At 42.6% G+C, this 21,557-nt stretch overlaps 1 protein-coding gene across 1 annotated transcript in view; it reads right to left on the bottom strand.

Moving 5' to 3' along the window:
* Window positions 1-3,435: 3,435 nt before the first annotated feature.
* The window catches only part of MYLK4 (myosin light chain kinase family member 4), an 84,831-nt gene continuing 66,709 nt past the window's right edge, over window positions 3,436-21,557 (bottom strand). Inside the window, exons 5-13 of the mRNA XM_034660150.1 lie at window positions 19,213-19,306; window positions 19,030-19,139; window positions 17,952-18,093; window positions 15,098-15,168; window positions 14,155-14,283; window positions 13,183-13,335; window positions 9,969-10,047; window positions 6,153-6,222; window positions 3,436-3,561 (exon numbers count right to left, since the gene is read on the bottom strand). Coding sequence (XP_034516041.1) covers window positions 6,178-6,222; window positions 9,969-10,047; window positions 13,183-13,335; window positions 14,155-14,283; window positions 15,098-15,168; window positions 17,952-18,093; window positions 19,030-19,139; window positions 19,213-19,306 — 823 coding nt within the window. The 3' untranslated portion in view covers window positions 3,436-3,561; window positions 6,153-6,177. The remainder of the gene's footprint in view (window positions 3,562-6,152; window positions 6,223-9,968; window positions 10,048-13,182; window positions 13,336-14,154; window positions 14,284-15,097; window positions 15,169-17,951; window positions 18,094-19,029; window positions 19,140-19,212; window positions 19,307-21,557) is intronic.

Raw genomic sequence — 21,557 nt, 5'->3', positions numbered from 1 at the left:
CTAATTGTCTAATAGCTCAGCTTCAAGTTTCCTTTAGGACAGCAAGCAATTTGCCTTTTGGAAATACCATTTTTATCCTAAAAAGGCTTTAGGGGAACACTGTGATGGATAAGAAGATGGGCTATGATTCTAACTGAAAAAAAAAAGAGAAAGAAGTAAAAAAAAAAATCAAAAAAGATAAAGCAAAAGCAAGGTAGGGAGCATCACGGCTTTTGAGAAGTGAGCTACAGCAAGGGCGCAGCCTACACCCATGCTGAAATCGCCCAGGAACAGACACCTGCCTCGCCATCTTGCCACCCTTGCACAGATGGACTTTCCAAATGGGGTTCCCTCAGCTGGCCTGTCATCCAAACTGAACTAGTACATGTGGGCATCCTGACAGCATTTGCCTCATGCCTAGAGTAAGGGTAGTGGGAGCAGAAGGAAGAAAAAAGGAATGAAATAAAGAATAAGACCCTCATTTCCCTAATATCAAATCCATATTTTGATTTTAAAACAAGAAAAAATTAGCTATGCTAATTTCCATAAAAATGGTGAAAATATCATAATTCATGCATCTTTCAAAACACATTCACATCAGAGTATGCCACAATAATAGCAGCATGCCTATTTACATCTTCGAGGAAAGAAAGCAAAATAATCTCAAGTCAGACGAAAACAAACATGAGAATTACCCCATTTCAACCTAGAAGTCTTCCCACAAGGTTGTTCTGGTGAGAATCCATATCAGATACTTTTATGTCACCAACGGGGCATGAGCTCTTTTCTCCCTGAATTTTAAATAGCAACAGCTTCTGGGGAAGTGTTGGTATCTTACAAATGACAAATGGGGGCGTGCTTTTTCTGGAATCCTTTGTGAGGTGTTTTTCTCTCCAGGCAGTGGGAAGTGCCCCGTCAGGGCTGAATTTCTGCCTTTTTCCAAAGAAATGGCTACTGCCAAATGCAAGTGACTGAAGTCATAACATCTGTTAGGAGGGCAGAGGAGCAATACAGGCTATCAAATCCTAATGACTTCTTGGAAAAATGGATCACAATAGCCCCAGTCTCGCCAGACTCAGCTTCTCTGGTCCATGCTTGCATCTGGTTTGATTTGTCCACCGTGCAAAGCCCCCTTTCCCATCACAGTGGCAATCTACCAAGTTACCAGTTCTGAAGCCGCCACACGGGCGTGGAGGGAGGGAACAGGCTGAGCAGGAGCCCGAAATGCTCCCATTTCGCTGTAACTCTAGACTGTAATAATCAGCTCTGCAATGCAAACTATCCTCAGCTCTCCTATGAAAGGCACCCTGCTGGCATGGGGATGCCTCCCCATCCAAATGTGGAAATTTAATTCCAAATGCAAAGGGGATCCGTCTTGAAAGTAGAGTCTCCTTTCTAAACCTCTTTTTAAAAAAATCACACCCACTGACTGCAGGGTCATTAGTGGATTAATTTGACAAAGAAATCATTCCTTCGTTTGGCCTTAGCTGCCTCTCCCATGTGTGCTGGGGTCTGATGAAAGTTTCTCTGCCAACGTGAGTCCGGAATGGGGGCTGGATGCAAAAGTCCTCCTGCTCTATCTGGTAGAGATTCCACACCGCAGGACAGAAAACGCCCTTCCATGAGGGGTTTCAAATCAGACCCTTGTGTCTTGTTTAGCATCTGAGAGAATGCCAGCTCTCCGCGGTCTGAGTATTAATGCATGCACTGGCTTGTATTTTTCCAGACTCGATGAATACCATCAGCTAAAGATAGCACAGTAATAGAACACTTCAGTCACAGGGCTTTGTTGTGTTGTGTTTGTGTTTTTTTTTTTTGTATGTGTTTTTTTTTTTAAGGAAACTAAATTAAACATTTTAAGCACAGTCACATAACAGGAACAGGAGAAAACCAACCTTGGATAAATGCATAGGCCAAAGGAACAAAGAAATGCATCATAATGTAAAAGCAAAGCTGGAAAGCAGTCAGTTTTATAGCTAGCATGACCACTAAATTGGCATGTGGTCTTAACTAAATTACACATTTTCTTCTGTCTTTACTTCCCCTTTACCTTGCACACGAGAATAAGAACATTGCACATATGGTTATTCACAGGCATGCTAGAAAGATCCACTAGGTGGGTACGAGCAATGATGGAGAAAAGCCAATGCCAATTAAAACTACCCTCACTAATATGGCCATTGCTATGGTGACTATGGTGACTGTTGGAGCCCAGAACCATTTACAGCTAAAAATAAAGACGTTCTTATAGCCGATCTCAACACAGGAGTGATTTGGAAATAGGAAATACAAGGGCGGCTTAAGAAACTGAATGGTGAGCGGACTGCTGGATGTGTGATAGGAGTTTCATATGGCTCTGCACGGGCTCTTCTTCATAAAGAAATGACACACACGTTTCACTCTTGAGAGGCCCCGTGCCTTTCTGTGCTGTGTATGGTAGGGCTCGCTTCCATTATTAAAGATCTATAGTGAAATGGCACATGAGCTCAGGAACAAGAAGAAGCTTCCAACTGGAAATCATTCTCATATCCAAAGAGTGAGCAGGAGTGTTCCCCTCACCTTTGATTTCTGAACGTTCTTTCTTCACAACCAATGAGCCATGCGAGAATCGCGTAGGTGAGATCACTGGTCTTCAGAAATGTTGGAATTCACCCAGAAACCTGAGCGCTATTTCCAAAGTCGTTTCAACATTGGAAGCAAAGTGCCGTCCTTCCTTGGGAGGCACACGACTCCTCGGTCCTCGACAACGGCAGCGTGAGGAAAGCTCTCGTGACTGTTACCGTTATCCCAAAGGGCATAATTCTAAAGACGAGCCAGAAGCAGACACCTCTTGTTCTGCTTGTGAAAACTAGTGCATTTCATGCGCGTGAATGCTCAGCCAGAAGAGAGCGGGGAGTGCCTGTGACATGCGCGTCACTCATTTGAGAGTAGAATCGCTGCTCAGAAGAACCTGATGAACTGGGAGGAAAGTTCAGAATAAATGGAAGACACGATGTCTGATGCCTCTTGCCCCGGGATTCGAAGACAAGTTCCAGAAAGCAAATTATTTATCAATCGGATTCACCTGATTTCAGACCAAATCAAAACAACGAAGTCTGAGAAACCAAGTGTTCAAGGGTGCAAAAGGCAGAATTTTTTTCTGGCGATAATGATCACCCCTTTGAAAGGCATGGTTTAAAGACTGGAAGCAGTTTTCTCCCTCTAAATGTATCCTCTGGGTTTAAATGTCTCAAACAAATCTCCAGTCTGATTGCTCTAGCAAGCTGAGTGACAGCAGAAGTCACAGACCCCTTACCCCAGCGACCAAAATCACAAAATAAACATTGAAAACTGAAGATTCCAGGGAAACATCTTCCCAATTGTGTACTACCATGGGGTGTGGGGATGTGAGGAAAGGGGCACGGGGCTTGTCTGCACCCCCAGGACCACAGCACTAGGCAGCCCCCTTAACTGGGTGCTCCGAGTTCAAGTGCAGCGGCTCCCCCACCCCCCACGGCCACCCGTCATCACCGGGGTCAAGGCATCAGAATTGCTGATTTTTCCAAAAATCTTCCCAAAGCAGCAGCAACCGCAGCAGTTTTCCTGCAAAGCAAACAAAATATGACTCTTGTTAATTCAGCAGGGCTTTTAAAATTGTAATTAGTTGGTTGTTCCCCTTAGGAAAACCACACATGATTTTTTATAATGCATGTGTGCATGTGAGAGAAAAAAAAGAAAGAAAGAAACCCCTTGCAGGATTCCACTGCTTACCAGAGTTGGGTTGGATTTTTTTTTTTTCTCGGTTTATGCAAGATATTTTCGTACTATTTGCAAAATCGAAGCACAAGGCCGCTTTGTTTCATGTGAAGCACAGCCAGCTCCACACCGGCCATCCTGTCAGCTTGACCCCGCATCAGAGGGACATTGCGGAGAGGGTGTGGGAATGTTTTCATTTGCTTAATGACCACGTGGGACATGGGCCCGCATGCCATTCTCAGCCCTACCTCACTCCTGTGCATCGGAGGACGTATCCTCAATTTATATTTCACAGGTTGGCAGTAGGTGGAACGGAAGCACAGAGCGAAATGCCACTGGGTTGATTTTTAGAGTGTTTCCTCGACGCATCAGAAAACCTCTAACAAATTGCAGGAGATTTATATGCGTCAATTTACAGTGTGGATCCTGCCTTATTCATAGGGCCTGGAAGTCATTCTTTTTCCACAGGAATAATCTTCAACCACCAGATTTTAAAAATCAATATTATCACAAAGTTGGTTTTACTCCCAACAGAGCTTGCCAAAACCCCCATCTTGTCCCAGCAGGAAATACTATAAAAAATGTTTGAAAAAAAAAATTCTTCTCGAATGAGGCTGCTCTCAGAGTTAGTATCTTAAGCTTACATTTTAATTTGGAAGAAAAAAAAAAGAAAAAAAGTAAACTAGGAAGTGCGCACATCCCACGGACCTGAAACAGCTCTTTCCCGGCCTGCAGTGCAACCAAGGTGAATTTCTGTGGCTAACTGCAGCCGGAGGGACCCAGGAGTGGAAGGCAGCCAGCCCGAGTGACTGTCCAGAGGCGGGCCAGACCACACTCAGAGTAAGGCTGCATCAAGCAATTCCACCCAAAACGGTATCTAACAGCGCCAGTGTGACCGGCTCAAATGTCTTTGTCCTCTGCATAACTGTCACTGCTTGGGCTGCCACCGTCCTCCATCACATTGGTTTCAAAGCGCCAATGTGACGTGGAAGGACTCTACCGCCTCCCGCTGTCATTCCTTCCTCATTCTTTCCCTGCCAGACCCTGGCCACAGGCCTGCCTTGCAATGGGACCTCCTGTCACCCAATGAATTCATTCCTACCAGGCCTCAAAAGTGACTCCGGTGCTCATGGTGGGAATGCAGTTTGTGGCGAACCCTTGAGGTTTGTGGTCACTGTAGATGAAACTGGCAGGGAGAGCCGCCTGTGGACTCTGGTGCCCACCACTCACAGGGCAGGCCGGGCTGCACCTCAGAGAGCCCAACGACCCACGGCTGGGAGCACGAAGAGTCCTTTCCTTCTCTGCATTGTCACAAGACATAAAGCTATCTTCTACTTTCCCCAAAACTTTACTTTGACACATGAGAATGGTCTTTGTAAGTAGGAAGCCCAGGGCTTTCTGTTGATGTTTCATAGATTTCTAGATAAATGATAGACTTCTAAGTAAGTGCCCCATGCACCAAAGGCTGAATGCTTTCCTAACTCTGGTCTGTGACTTTTGTTATGATTTATTGATTTATTTCTGCCTGATCTTATTCTATGAAAGATTCAAGGCAGCTTACAAGAATACAGAGTCAAACAGACAAACAAAAACTTGAGGACCAGAATAAACACCAATCAGAATAAGAGTAAGACCAGTGGGCAGCAAGAATACAGACTCATAAGTCTTACACATTTGTTAAAATTGAGTTGCAACAATGGCCATGGACTTACCACCCCAAATTAGAGAACCGACTTGCTGGAGGGTAAATGGACCCCTCAACAACGACATAAATGTTGGAATTTCTGAAAATGCTCTGTAACAAGTACACTGCCTTAGCCTTCTTCTTTAGAGCATAAATTAAGCTAGCTTATTGATATAATCAAAGGGATTCATGTGAAAAACTATATCTTAAGAATTCTGACAGAATTCCAAGCAGCGTAGAGCCTTTCTATGAATTGGTGGTTCCTCAAGGTCCAAGAGTAGGCAGCTCACGGAAGAAAAATAAGCATGGGCTTTACATTCAGAGACTCCTCAGAAGTCACATTCTACCACATACTAGCAACACAGCTTTGGCGGAGCGATTTAGTCTAGAGTCTCTGAGATTGGTTTCCCCATCAATATAAAAAAATACAAATACTTCCTCTGACCCTGAGCTAACATCACGCACCTTCTATGTGCCAGGCCCTGGTCTCCTGGCTTTGCTTGGATTAGCTCATTGGAGCCACTCAATGAACATAGGAAGTAAGACTATCTCCAATGCACAAATCAGGAAAAAGGTTTTTCTGCTAGAAAATGGCTGATTCAGGCTGCACACACAGCAGTCTAAAATCAGCCCCTCCCCTTCAGCAGAAACATCGCAGTGCTTCCCACATAGCTCAACACACATTTGACTTATTTCTTGCTCTCCTCTCCGAAGGCTTGCAAAAACATCTCTTTAGAAAAGACCCAAGACCAACCTTTCAAATGGTTGCCTTCCATGGACTATTTGGTCACAAGTTTCTTCGCATTAGAGCAACAATTCTTCTTCTAGGGAAACCAGAAGATAATTGGAGAAGGATTAGAACTTTTTTTTTTATCGTTTCATTCCTAACTTCTGATATGAGAACACCTGAAGAGTCAATAACTTGCTACCGAATAGAAGATGCTCTTAGAGAAATGTTCTAGAAGCCTACATTGTTCATGACCCTCTGACAGATACACTGACCCACCTTCAGTGTCCAGCTCGAGCATGTCCCCACTTTCCCTTGTCATCACTACTTTTCCTCTCAGGGTCAGAAACAGAGAGCTTGGCATCTGACGACACTTCATTTTTACATGTGTATTTTGTCAAAACTCACTTCCACAAACATTCATGTTGACAAAACATGAGAGTCAAGACAGACCAGGTGAGGACAAAGATGTTGCTTCTTCCAAAAAGTTTTCAAGAGTCACTTAAGTGCCACAAGAGGTTCAAGAAGATGGAGAGAGCACCTCCAGTTTGGGGATTAAGAAGGGCCATCTTACAGGAGGTGGTGTTTAAAGTAGGTCTCAGGCACTTGCTAGAATTTGAGCTGATCTGGAAGCAGTAGCAGAGACAGGACCAGACACCAGAGCCCAGGGCGAGTCAGAGCAGGCCTGGACTGCCGGGTATGCTTGTTTGGTGTGCACGACGGGGAACACTTGAAGAATTTTTGATGAGGGAGTAAGATGATCAGAGTTGTCATTAATGAAGTAATGATTTGGTGAATTAGAGAACAGATGGACAAATGTGGAATATCAGGTTCTAAGTTATTTTATGAGCTCAGTAAACTGGAAAAAGGGCATGACCTAAGGTCATAAAGCTGGAAATGGGAAGGAAAGGTAGAGGTTTATTAGTTCTGGCAGGAAAGAAACAATGTCATAGTTGTTCAGTTTTCCTTCCTCCAGGCCCAAAGCATTTATTAAGTCTGCAGTAGGTGCTTGATGAGTTCTAACAGATTTGTAATTTGGGAATGCTTTGTTCCACTCCAGCTGAGAGCTATTTCTGACGGAAGATGGGTTATATATGGATGGTTAGAAATGTAAGAACATAATACAGAAGGCAGAGAGCTACAGGGCTTTAATTCCCGGGGAAAAAAGTCCTTCTTAAATTTACTGACTGATTATAGGCAGGCTTAGTGGTTAAGAAATGGTAAGTGATTTTAAGCATGAAACAATTAAAAGAGATAAATAAAAGTTCCAGAAAGACTTTTAAAATACAAGTTAGATTCAAGTAGTAAATAGTTTTGGATGAGACTTAAATTCTCAACATAAAGTTAAATTCTGATTTTATAGAATGTATCAGAACCAGGATTATTCCAAAAATGAATCTTCTGGAAAAATCTAGTCTTAATATTTCCTTAAAAAATAAAGTACGTTAAGCTTGAATACTGGCTCTCCGCAACACCAAAAATGTATAGTACATAAGGAGTTCTGGAAACATCATCAGGCCCCCTTTGCCCAGAAGCCCATTATCCAGCAGGATAGCAGAGTGGTGAAGCTCTGCCCAGACTCCACAGCCTACCTGTCTACACTGGGATGATAGCGCCATCATTTTTCGCCTGGTGGGATCCTCTACAAGTACTTAACCCCTGTTTCCTCATCTATATGAGGAGAATACAGTACCTGTTTCAGAGAATTGGTTTGTGGATTAAATGATTTAATTTTTGTAAAGTAGTTAGAACAGTGCCTGGCACGGTGCCATATAATTATAACTTTAATGATTAACTAACTAGATTTCTACAATGGAATTTTTTTTTTCAAATCCCCATCATTCTTGAAATATCTATTCACCTAGGTACTAACAGTTGGATAAAATAACAAAAAGGTGATTTTTGTTGTTGTTAGGTGGTTTTAAAAATATTTTAAGCACTTTTTAAACTGTATAATGTCATTATTTATCTGCTGTGGTTTCCATATTGTCCTACCACGTCAAAGTGTATTTGGACACCAATAAGCTTGGATAAAAATACATTGGTGGAAAATTGGCCCAAAATAGGTTGGTAACCCTAATAAGCAGTTTATGTAGTCTGGGTGAGGTACCAACTAGGTAAAAAGTCTATTTTTACTTGACATCAGTACCAATTATCAAGGAAAGGTATATTCAGACACAAATAAAACTTAGTACTGATGCTGAATTTAGAAGTAAAGTTAATTTCAATAAAAACTGGATGTGGAAAAAATGAGTACCTGAAGCATAGTCATTCCAAGGTTTGTTGGTCAGTGAAAAAGCTCCATTCCAAAACCCTGGGGAGTAGGGAGGATGGGGAGCAGAGATGGAGGGAATGAAAGTGTATCAAACGCATACAACTCCAGGGCATGACAGCCGCCATCTTAACTGATGCTCATGTCAGACCTTCCCTAACGAGGACTGAAGGCAGAGAGCGCTTATTGCCTCTCTATATACCTTGGCCGGTTAAACATCCTAAATGTTTAGTTGAATTACTTAAATGTTACATTTTTGGTTCTGTGTTATTTGTATAATCCATAGGGATGGGGGTGGAGAAAGTCTGGAGGAAGCTGTTATTGTAATTCAGATGAGGGGTGTCATGCACCAGGATAACCAAGGGGATAGAGAAGGTTAGACAGATTCTAGAAGTCATTAGGGAAAATAATGTACAGAACTTGGAGATAAATTAAATATGAGATGGGAGGATGGAGGAGAGGAAGGAAACAGACAGACCCCGGGGGGTCTGGTTGAGGCCACTCAGTGGGGGCCGTTCTGGAAGGATGGTAGGAGGATGAGGGGAGGTGGGGAAGATGAGTGCAGTTTAGGACTGAGAAGATCCAAATGGAAATGTCAAGTACACGGGGGGATATATGGATCTGAAGCTTAGGAAAGGAATCTGTGCCAAAGGGACAGACGGCTGCCGAACGTAAATGGCAATTAAGGCAATAAGAGTAGATTAGGGATTTTATTGTACGAAGTTAACGCAGAGTGTGGGCTCAATTATTGTCAACAAGTACTCAGGAAAAAAGAAAAAAAAGAGAGAGAGCCAAACCAGGGAACAGACTCTTAACGATAGAGAACAAACTGAGGGTTGATGGAGGAAGGTGGGCAGGGGGATGGGCTAGATGAGGGATGGGGATTAAGGAGGGCACTTGTGATGAGCACCGGGTATCGCATGTAAGTGATGAAACACTAAATTCTGCACCTGAAATTAATATTACACTGTATGTTAACTAACCTGAATTTAAATAGAAACTTGGGGAAAACAGATTTAAAAAAACCCACAAGTACTTAGGTCATCTTCATTCAGTCTTTGGTAAGAGTCTCCTTCATATATATTTATATTCCTATCTGGATCAACCTTAGTAGTACAGTGTTTGGTGCCCAGAGCAGACTGAACCAGGTAAGCATAAACATTAAAAATCTGTATTAGGGAGGCATATTTATCCTGAATGTACACTAACCCATATTCTCCAAAATGTTGTATGTTTATATATATCCTAGATTATATATGTGTGTAAGTGTGTGTGTCTAATACAGTGATGGAATTTATTTTATAATGAGTACAATGACTGAGTAATAAACATAATAAATAGTTATGCTGAAAATATCTCCTAAACAATGTAAGAAGTATTTATTTTAAAAAAAACACACAAACTGCTCAATAAAAGCATTTTAAGCAATTCAACACTAGCACAAGATTGGAAGGCTGTGAGAGATGGAATTAGACAGAACCCCATATGAGGCTAAGATGCTTTTAGCCACTGATCATCGAAAGACTGAGGTTGGCTAGAAAAGGAGAGGAAAAGCAACAAGCCTCGGTTACCTGTGCAGTGAGCCTGGAGTGGAGCTTGTGGTCTGACAGCCAAGGGTGCTTGAGAGCTTCACTGGCACTTATTCTCCAACTAAAGGGAAATTCGGAATGGCTGTTAGCAGAGACACGCCAAGGAGGCCTGAATCTGTCATTCACCTCAGCTCTGGCGATTGCCTTTGGGAGACCAGATGGCCAAACGTCAAATTCACAGGCAATTCTATCTTCTCTGGAACTATCATTGATGATCGTAGGTTATCATCAAATCCAGTAAGGTAACAACAGCAGTAAGACAATTAAGGCAAATAATTCAAAATTCTTGTTCATAATTGAACATCTACTTTCCAATACAAGTAACCATTTTTTATGCAGTGTTTGGGCTCCATGTATTGAACTTCTATCAGTCAGTGGAGAAATAAATGCACATGTACGATTGCAAGAGCAAAATGCTACAATGATTCTTGATAATTGCAAACATGATTTATATATTAAAATTTTTCAATATATGTATCACTAATTTTTGAATTAAGAAATTTGGGGGGCACCTGGGTAGCACAGTAGGTTAAGCATCCAACTCTTGGTTTCAGGTCAGGTTGTGATCTCAGGGTCGTGAGATGGAGCCCCACGTCAGGCTCCGTCACATTCAATGCAGAGTCGACTTGGGATTCTGTTTCCCTCTCCCTCTGCCCCTCCCCCTTGTTCTCTCTCTCTCTCTCTAATTAAATAAAGAAACCTTTAAAAAAATAAATTTTGAAGACTTAAATAGATGAAGGGTTAGTATAAGTACTGAGAGAACATTAGATAACTTTACAAAGAAACTACATTATTTTGAGCCAGCAAATATTTATACAATTTTTTAAAAATAGCATGGGAAAGAATCACAGAGATTATATTATATTCTAATTTCAAGTTTTGTAAACTTGCCTTGTGTGCTAACGTTTATCACAATAAACCAAATAACCTTTCAAAATAAAAACTATAAGTGAGTGCAACGATCTGAGTCTACTTCTGAAACCGTATCAAGAGCATAGTTTCCAACGGTCACAGGGCTTCCACTTGCACATTGCTTCAGGAAAACTGCTCCATCAGATACCAAACATTTAAGTATAAGATTGGAAGAGACGATAACTCTTTATTTTAATCCATGAAGGCAAGTTTAATAACTTGGTGACAACATCACCATTAATAGGACCTTAAACAGGCAGGTATAACGTTTTAAAACTACTGACCTCCATCAACCTCAGACAGAAGTGCTATTTTATTGAATACCATAAATTTTCAGTGCTGGACCCCCAGAAGCGCTCCAAAAGCTGACAGTGCCAAAAAATTATTATTTCTTCACTGTAATGCAAACATCTGAAAGCTGACTATTAAAAAGTTAACAATAACATAATACTAAAATTAATTTTTAATAGAATTTTGAGTTTATTTTTGTACCCAGAAATTTATTCCATGATGGTGGTATCAGGTGTTGGCCTTAGTTTCATCCACCTATTGATTTGAATACTCAGCCAGTTGTCATTCTGCCCAAATGTGTAATTGTCCCTCCTAAGGTATTAGTGAAGCCTTCAGACCAAAGGAGAGGGCAGGGCATGGCACTGGAGGCCACCAGGGGTGGCTATGACTCTGCCCTGCGCTAGCCCTGTGACTGCTTGACTGCTATCAGCCTCCATTTCCTCATTTAATCCAAAGCATTAAATCAGATAACACATAAAAGTGTATCTGTCGAATAGATTCTCAGTAAATGTACATCTCATCCACCAAAGATTTGAGAGAGTTGACATTTTCCATCGGTCCACTGCCTGGTGCTCAGTGACATACAAATAATAATAATCATAATAGTAACATCTGTGGCGCTTTTCCATTAAAGATAAAACCCATGTCTGTGTAGTGCCCCTTCTTGCACTGATACCCCCTGCCTGGCTAAGTCCTCCTTACCTTCTAGGATGCAGTCCTGACTGACCCTTTTCAATAGACTCTTAACTACATTGTATTCTATCTTTAAAAAAACGCCTATCTCTTTTCCTGGATCATGAGTCACCTAAAGGCAGGGACTGGACTTTACGCAGGTGTTCTCAACGTTCCAGGCGCATTCCCGGCAGACTGTTGATGAAGCAACTCCCTGATGTCAGATACTGCTCTGGACCCATGTCACTTCTTTAGTCCCCTTCCTCAAAATACACCCTCCCACTTGTTCACAGACATGTTTACTAATGACCTAAAAGCCATAAAGATAATAAAACAATGAAGCAAGTATTGTTGGTCTTGAAAATCTTAAATGCCCTTTATCATTCTACATTTTAGATATAAAACCATCTGAAACAGTGTTTTTGACTAAATCACCATGCCCTTCCCCCACCTGTAGTCTAAAATGCAAGCCCGTATGTTTCAAGGTCACTCTTCTTCATGGGCTGAATTCCTTTTTAAAATTTTTATTTGAGAGAGAGAGAGAGCACAAGTAGGGGAGAGGGGCAGAGGGAGAAGCAGACTGCCTGCTGAGCATGGAGCCCGCCAGGGCTCGATCCCAGGACCCTGAGATCATGACCTGAGCCGAAGGCAGACGCTTAACCCACTGAGCCACCCAGGCACCTCCATCTGCTGAATTTTGAATTAACGTGGTTTTAGCATGACAGAAAATAGAAGGCCGTGTAATATGTAAGATTTAAATGCACAGCCTTAGGGGAAGGTGGACGTGCTTGGTGCTCAGTTCTGCCACTGACTAGCCATATGATCTTGGGCAAACTATTTAGAATCTCACCCATAAAATAGTAATGATAATTCTCAACTCTTGGAGAGGGGTGGGGGTTAAAAGACAGGCCTATAAAGCACTTGGCATGGTCTGGCCCACAGTAGGCTCTGAAATGAAATGATAGTTAAGTGTTCAGCTACACAGAGCCGGATATGTGCTTTGTAGATGTGAAAGGGGTTATGGAAATAACTTATCCCAAACCCTTCATTTTGAGGCCCAGCAAGAGCCCCTAATTGCTACAGCCTTATTGCAAAAGACAGAAGCAGGGAAGTTTTTGTAGCCCCTTTCAAGCCTGGTGACCAAACCAGTCCCCGATCTCAGTAAGCAAGGTCAAGAGCATCAAACTCCTTCCATTTACAACTTTGCACGGGCATCGGAGACGTCACAAAGAGAATTCGGGAATTACTTCCATGAATTGTGGTAGCCTATGCTTCTCTATTATCCCTCCTTCTTCCAGACCCCAGAACCAACTTGGGTTACCTCTTCTCCTTAATCAGAAGCTTGGAGATAAACTCTCTGGCCTCCTCTGAGATGTCCTGGAACTCTTCATCCTCTAAGTCCCACCTGCAGGCCAGGATGTTGTTCAGGGTCTCCGCGTCATTGTCACCCAGGAAGGGAGACAAACCACTCAGTCTGTAAGACACAGGATTCAGAGTGAGTCTTGTTTAAATGGCTTCAAACTCTTTACAGAGAGGTTGCTTTTTCTCAGTTCTGTCATTTAAAACTGAGAGAAGGCAAATAACCAGGTAATTAAACATAATTTTATCATATATCTTTGCAATCAGGAAAACGCTTCGCTCCTCCACCCCAGTCCCTAATGAAACACCTGCAGCCATGGAGTCAGCGGCCACCCTGAAATATGAAATCTCTAAGGAGAACACACCTTCCTTTTCAAAGCATTTACAGGGACACCTGGGTGGCTTAGTGGTTAAGCGTCTGCCTTTGGCTCAGGGCATGATCCTGGAGTCCTGGGATCGAGCCCTACACCAGACTCCTCCACTGGGAGCCTGCTTCTTCCTCTCCCACTCACCCTGCTTGTGTTCCCTCTCTCTCTGGCTGCTTCTCTCTCTGTCAAATAAATAAATAAAATCTTTAAAAAAAAAAAAAAAGCATTTACAGCTGCTAAAGTCTGCCACACACTCAGATGGCAAACGCCAAAGGGTCCCCTGACGAGTAAATCTAGCCTTCGTCATTTAGGAGATCAGGACACAAGTTGCTTTTTAATTACTTTTAGGGCATTAGGTGGTGTCCTAAGAGTTAAAGTGATTACAAGTAGACATATATTTACTTTTTCAGGTGATGTACAGGGCAAGAATTTATTCCTTTCACCCACAGGATTCACAGAGCCCAGAAAGTGACTCAACATGGCGTGGTGTTATTTATTTGCTAAAAGACCTAAATTGGGCTATTATGCATGTGTATAAGTGTCAGAGCGACTGGAGATCTGCTTACAGCATATAAGCAATGACACCCACACTCCACATGTCAGTGGGAAAGGAAACAAAATCATAGTTCACAACTTCAGGAGCAAGAAATTCCGGAGTTCCAAAGTTCACCTTCAGCTTCTCTCTGGGTTTGTATCTGGAATTCAGGAGACAAAGTGGATGGATGGAGAGGGTCGATCAAACATCAACAATCGTAGAAACTGAAAACATGCAGTCTATAAGACAAAATAACTTCAACCACACAGCAAATTTTAAATCACAGGCTTTAAAGGAAATCATGTGTTTAGGAAACAGTGTTAAAAACTTGTAAAAAAAAAAAAAAAAAGTTCCAGGAGTTTGAGAGTCGTAATTCATACTATAAAACCTTAATAATCTGAAACAGTGGTGGGGAAAGCCGCTGAGAATAATTAGAACACCTGAATTCTAGAACACAACGAAAGGAAAACTGATACAACCCTTGACATGCCGATGGCTTGAGTAAGCCCATATTAATGAATAAATGAAATGCAATTATTTGCATCCATTTTATATTCATCATTAATGTGCCGAAGTCCACATATAAACTCTTTTTTCACTTAAGAATCTTGTATGTACCAGAACCCTTCGCGATCTCGTTTACACTACTCAATTTTTAAAGTAAATCTTCTCTTTAATGGATAGAACGAATATAAAAGACTAAGACAAGCTTACAAATCCTAAATTAATGTCTTCAAATTTAATAACTTCACTGTATGAGATTTTAAGTTTTCTTATTTTTTTCTTGGATACACTAGAAACCTCTACATATTCCAGTTCCAAAATCAGCAAGGTAAGGCTGGAATATAATTTTTGTCAAGTTAATTCTAAATGAGAGTCTAAAAGCGAGAGGTATATCAGATTTATCTTTCCAAAGACAGAGCACCATCCTGCTGTCTACCTCCATTCATACACCTACGTCCAGATACACATACCTTCTGGCCAATCCAAAATCAATAATTTTTATTTGTTTAGCATCCCGATTCACACACAGGATATTCTCAGGCTGCCAGGAGAAAGAGACACATTAGCAATGAAAACAACCATCATTCACTCAAATTGTCCTTGAACCACAACTAAAAATACAACGATGCTCAGGAAAAACATATCAGGCCTTTCACTTTGGGTCTGGCTTGTCTGTGTGGGTATTTTCTCCTTTAATTTTGTGGTGGGTGAGGTTGTGGGTACCCTGCCAACCTTGCATTACCCTGCCTGTCCCTCTCCCTGGTTCTGCAGTTTACCATAATGTGTGAGTTCAGGCAGAGGCCTCTTTGAGGGAAGAAAGACAAGGAGCCTGCTTCAGTACCTTCCAAACAGACTGGTGGAGGCTGTCTCAGACTTGACATCTGCCCCCCTAAAATTATTAAGTATGAATTTCCCCCTCTTGGAGGAATATCTTTCCTGAGGATTTATGAGTTCCAGGAGAAATGGCCTGATTCATTTAAACAACCACACTGAGTATGCAATATAACGTGAACGCTCCTGACCTCCAGATTTTCCCTTTGTGCTTAGTCTATGGGAAAGTCATGTGTAAAAGGAAGACTTCCCCCTCGTTCATTCTTCCTTCTCAGCAATTCCAAAGTTTTGCTGAGTTTGTTCTCAGTACCCAAACCCTTGACTAAGTGTTCCCTTGGAGTTTGACTCTGGTAAGACTTTGCTCTCTGTCAAGCCGACACTCTTGGGGGGTGAAGAGGGAGCAGCGTGGATAGTAGCATTGCAACTCAGTGTTTATGGAAGGTCTTACGAGTGTGCCTGTATTTGTTAGGTCAGAACCACTGACATCTGAGAAAAATAGGGAATTTGATTTAAAATCTAGATCATCCATGAAAGAGAAATACGGTTTTCAAAGAATTGCTTGGAACTCTCAAGCTCTCGTCCCAGCTCATCCCTAACAGCTGGGGTGCATGTAGCCGAGTTGCTGAATCCCCAGGATCCCATGTCCCATCCTTTAGGTGGAATCACAGCTGTCCCTCCCCTGCCTTTCTGGGTGGAGAGGAGGTTCAAATGAGATCAGAAACTAAGCAGAGCTTGATGAAATGATGTACTGTCTCCTTACCAACATTCAGTGGACCATTTGGTTGGCAAAATGTCTTTGGAAGCTGTTTTCTAAAATATCTCTAAAAGTGGGTCTATGAGTAAAAGCTGTTTATAAAGAAATGGACGCTCTAGAGGAACATTTGGTTTCGTGCTTAAATAACTGATCGATATGAATAAAGCCGTCCAATTGTCAAAGAATACTATGATATAAAACTATGTTTACAGCTTTGAAGGCACTTAAAAAAGTTAAAAAATTTTTTTCTAACTATGAAATGAAAGCATATTCATTGACTAAGACTTTCAAAACACAGAAAAATATAAGGGAGGCCATTTTTCATTTTTAAGTTACCTATAATCTCCCCTCCATGGTGACAAGCACTCTTAATATATTTGGCCCTTTTCCTTCCAAGGAGCTCTCTGCGAGGGATGAGTGGTCCTTAATGACCCATCCAGCTGTCGCCTTTACTATTATCTTTGCCTACAAGCCATAACTAAAATTGCCCATTGCAAGTCCTCAATCAATGTTATGAAGACACACACAGGGCTATTTGACTTATGACAGGTCAGGTCCTAGTTTTAGTTGCCAGTCAAATCCCTTTAGGCATATCTGCAGAATATCTACACTCAAGGAAAATGCTCCATGGAAATACACATTATCAAACTCAGTTCGAAGCCAAGGGCTTTGCTAATGATTTTCAACCTCTGACTTTGTCTTTTATGTACCCGTTCCTCCTGCCCTGTGAATGGGAGAGGTTGCACACATAAACCAAGCCAGTGAGGGCAGCTATGTTACAAGAAGAGAGGACCACGGAAACCAATTTAAGGAAGTTAAATTTATTTAGCTCTACAATGCCCAGTGATTTGCAATAGATGGAATGTTATAGAGAATACAGATTTTATCTCATGGTCATGCTGTCCAAGCAGGGAAGTGGGAAAACAATGGTGCCACACACAAGAAGAGGCAATTTCTGGTACTTAGCCCGACATTAGAGCTGATCAGAGTTACTGAGCCTGGGTCTTTCACTGCTTCTACCTATGTATAGTCCAATTCTAGGCACTTCATAATGGGGGAGAGATCAAAAGGGGAGGGTCATTAAGTAGGAGGAGAAAGGCAGGTGGCTTGGCTCCCTGCTGCTCACATGGTTCTCCACCATGTCCAATGTGGTGCCAGCCCCATTCCCACCACCCTTCTACTATCCTCAGCATTTTAGCATCGCCCTTCTGGCTGTATCCCATTCTGCCATAGGTCTCTCTGAATGTTCTAGCATGCCCACAGAAAAATAAATCCCTAAAGTCCAGCACCTCCCAAAAGAGTTTGAGAGTACTAAGGATGCTTGAAGAGCTGGAAAACGTGGCTACCACTAGGGAATTCTGAGTTAGCTAAAATCCTCCCACCTACTTATTCTAAAAATGAGAGGGACACAGCAAGGATACCATGGTGGTGGTAGTGGTGGTGGTGGTGGTGGTTTTAATTCTAAACTTTTCAGGAAAGCATCTCCCATGTGGATTCCTTTCACACAGGCAAGTTACAAGAATCTGAATACTAGTCCCTGAAGGTGGAGATGCTAAAATATTAGGGGGTGACGGAAGCCGGGAATGGGGAGATGACACTAAGAATCCAGGTTTTTATTAATTCCCGAATATGTACCTCGTAAGAGCATAAATTTCCCAAGATGGCGTAGAGTATCTGACGGGGCTCGCTGATCCACAGGGCGGGGGGGAGGGGTTCATACCAAACAGAACGCGCTCTACCTTCAGATCCAAATGGAGAATGTACATCTGATGCATGTGTCTTATGCCCTCACATATCTGCTTGATGAACAGGATGGTGTCAAACTCGGTCAGATTATAGTTGTCATCGATGATGCGATCAAACAGCTCCCCTCCATCCACGCTGCAGAGGGAAGAGGCGTGAAGTCCTGAGTTTGACTCCTTCATGGACACAGCTATTTCCTGGAGTAGCAGGAATAATAAGCTCCCCTAACTCTTCCAGCAGGTGTGTGTGCCCAGTGACGTCTCCACCTCCGTCACTATCTCAGCTAGATGATGCTTGGGCTCAGGCCCTTATTTCCGCTACCATCAATTTCACAACCGGAAGGCCTCAAGGTCCCTGTCACCCAGCAGCTGCAGCTCTGCCATTTCCTAACATATACGGAAGACAAAGAGGACCCTATAAGGCAGGGCGAGGAATCCCGAATACCAAGCACAGGTCAAACAGGGTCTCCTCAGACTAGTGTCAGTGCTAAAGTGCTCCTATGTGCTTCTGATGCTAGACATTTTATTACCCAAAATTCCTATTGTGCAATGATAAACAAAGCCCCAAACGGAGGAAAGAATGAACTGAATCATAATACTGATTCAGTGTTATTTAGAACTACTCACTTTCTAGCTACTTACTAATTTTTTATAAAAGTCAATTTAAATGGAAGTCTCTTAGCCCCAATTATTAAGAATTTGATGTGAACTTTGTATTAATGATTAGGTCGAAAATAAAATGTAGTTCAAAAAATCACCCTCCGTCAGGTTAACCGGAATAACCTTTAGGCTGGCTTTGACAAGATAGCTTAGCTATAAAGCTGGATCTGCGATGTCCGTCTACTTCTTCTCAGTAAAATCACACATGGAGATGTGTATTCCTAGGTAATTTTCCTTCTGAAACTGATCAATCGTCGGCTATATGCCAGTCAGAATCAGAAGTGCTCCAAGCACGGATCTAGCCACTTCTGCAGCAAGACAGAGCGACAGCCGCCTAGTCCCGGGTGGTGCGGGCCGCCCTGGATGCGCGCGCGCAGCTGTGCAGGCGAGGGGGAGGGGCGGGGAGAACACGTACTACTCCATGACCAGGACCACGTCATTCTTAGACTCAAAGGCATCGTAGAGCTGAATGAGGTTCACGTGATCCAGCTGGTTCATGATGTTGATCTCGTTCTTCACTTCATCCTGAGAAGAAGCAAAGATGCTTTAGCGAAGTGAGGATAATGGCAAGGAGAGATCCACATTGCGCGGACTTTACCTTGTCCTTCGTGCCTTTGATCTTGATGATCTTGGCCGCCAGCTTCAGTCCGGTTGCTTTTTCCTCACACTTGTGGACCTGGCCAAAGCGCCCCCTGCCGAAGAAGAGGACGTGGTGCAGCGTGAGGTGGGGCCAAGTGGAAGACGCAGCTGTCGGGGCATTGCTCTTTTGGGGTTTGAATGAGCAAACCTATTAGTGTGTCTACTGTAGCCAATAAACTTCTAAAATAATGTTAAAGTGTGGTCTCTCCGTCACGAGCTGAGGGGTTTCCCGGCCCTACCCCAGACCTACTGAGGCAAGAATCCAAGGTGAGTCCCCAGAATCTGCATTTTCACAGAGTTCCTTGGGCGATTCGTATGCACCCTAAAATTCGAGAACTTCTGTTATAGAAAAAAAAAGAATCCTTCTGAATACATATGAATGGACTAAGCTAGGCTTTGTAAGCATATGAACAATATAGGCTGTAGGTCAGGCAAGTAAAATTATTTTTGGAAACTGCATATAAATAAAGTAACAATAATATTGCATACAGATACACATAATAAAAATATATATTACATAATCACCTATGAGATTTTTGACGATTTAGCTTGGATATAAATTTATATATACTTTAAAGGACAGCTTCTTACACATACCAAAATGCAACTCATGAACAATTTTAAAATGTGACTTCTTGCTTCGATTCCTGATTTGGCAAAATAGAACACAGGTGCCTCTTGTGAAGTGTGGCTATCATGGTGGGGGACACAGCGGAAGCTTCCCGAACAACATCGTGACCCTAAGGCCCACCACATTCCTGGAGGACTGCAGAGGTGAGCGTGGTGGCAACAACTGACAGAGGCAGGGTGGTGGCCAACTGAGTTGAGAGCCCACTCAACTCCGCTACCTCCGTGCACAAACAGGCGGGTCTCGGAGAATGACATTCCTGTAAACGCCAAGGGAGGACCTTCATTTCAACGACCATTCCAGATGTAGTCTCTTTACCGGAGTGCGTGAGCACAGCTGCAGCCACTTCCCATGTGGCTACTGATGAAGACAGCGCCCTGGGGGCGCCTGGGGGGCTCGGTGGGTGAAGCGTCCCACTCTCGATTTCAGCCCAGGTCATGATCTCAGGGTCCTGAGATGGAGCCCGGTGTCAGGTTCCCTGCTCGACGGGGAGTCTGCTTCTCCCTCTCCCTCTGCCTCTGCCCCTCCCACGGCTTGTGCATTCTCTCTCTAAAACAAACAAATCGAAAGAAGGAAGGAAGGAAGGAAGGAAGGAAGGAAGGAAGGAAGGAAGGAAGGAAGGAAGGAAGAAAAGGAAAAGAAAATGCCCTGGAAATTGTCTCTAAGTGTCTTCTGCAAATAACTCTTCTTAAGAGAAACAGTTGCTGGCTTGCCACTGAAGTCCCTGACACCCAGGTGAGCTACTTGATGCAGTAATGCTGAAGACCCCCAGGGCACCTACTCGAGTTTCAGAGCTCCCATTTGTCTCTTTGCCCTTCCTCACAGTCTTGAGGGGAGTTCTCTAGAATCAGCAGGCTGAGGAGTAAAGCATTCAGGTGGTGCCCCATGGTGGAGGGCAAAAGAAATACGGAGCAGGACGAGGAAGAAGGGACTTCACCAAGAGTGACCACACCCCCAATGACCAAATGCAGAAACGCGCGCTAGAGTTGCTACGCGTAATTTCCACGTGTTGGTAAGTAACTTTGTGTATAGTGGTTTAAGTGTTCTGCCTCCTTTTGCTTTTTCATGTAGATATGCTGACAGTAGTAAACTTTATAATTTAGACTTTAAATTATAAAATATCAAAGGGAGATTGTGACTGTCGTAGAAGAGGAAGGAATATCTCCCAGTAATAAATTTGGTCCCTGATGGGCTGTACTCTTCCTTCTTCAGGGAGAGACGGTGTATTTAGACATCTTTCAAAAAAACTCTTCGGTGATGGAAGCAATCAATAGAAATGGATAATAGTAATTAATACCGTAACAACATAAATGGAAAACCAACGAAAATGATAAAAAAAGAGATTTAATACATGCCACAAGAAACACAGTGTTCACTCATTTCTATATTTTGTGTCTCCATTTTCAAGTTTTGGACAGCTTCTAAACCTTCTGGTGACTCACTGGTGTTTCTCCCACTTTCAGACATTACAACATGGGAAGTAAAGCAGATAATAAATGTGGATTTCAGTCACAGTCACCACATCAACCTTTCTGACATCAGTAGCGATTTTCAGAAATGCTTAAAATCTCTTTAAAATGCTTGTTTATGATGTTTCTGTTTCCCAAGTCAAGACTGGCAAACATTTATGAAATCCTCAGGATCTGCCTCTTTGAAAACTCTCTTGTTTTGTACAA

The sequence above is a fragment of the Ailuropoda melanoleuca genome, chromosome 5 (assembly GCF_002007445.2).
Source record: "Ailuropoda melanoleuca isolate Jingjing chromosome 5, ASM200744v2, whole genome shotgun sequence".
Classification (NCBI taxonomy): domain Eukaryota; kingdom Metazoa; phylum Chordata; class Mammalia; order Carnivora; family Ursidae; genus Ailuropoda; species Ailuropoda melanoleuca.
This window is presented reverse-complemented; position numbering and strand designations above follow the sequence as displayed.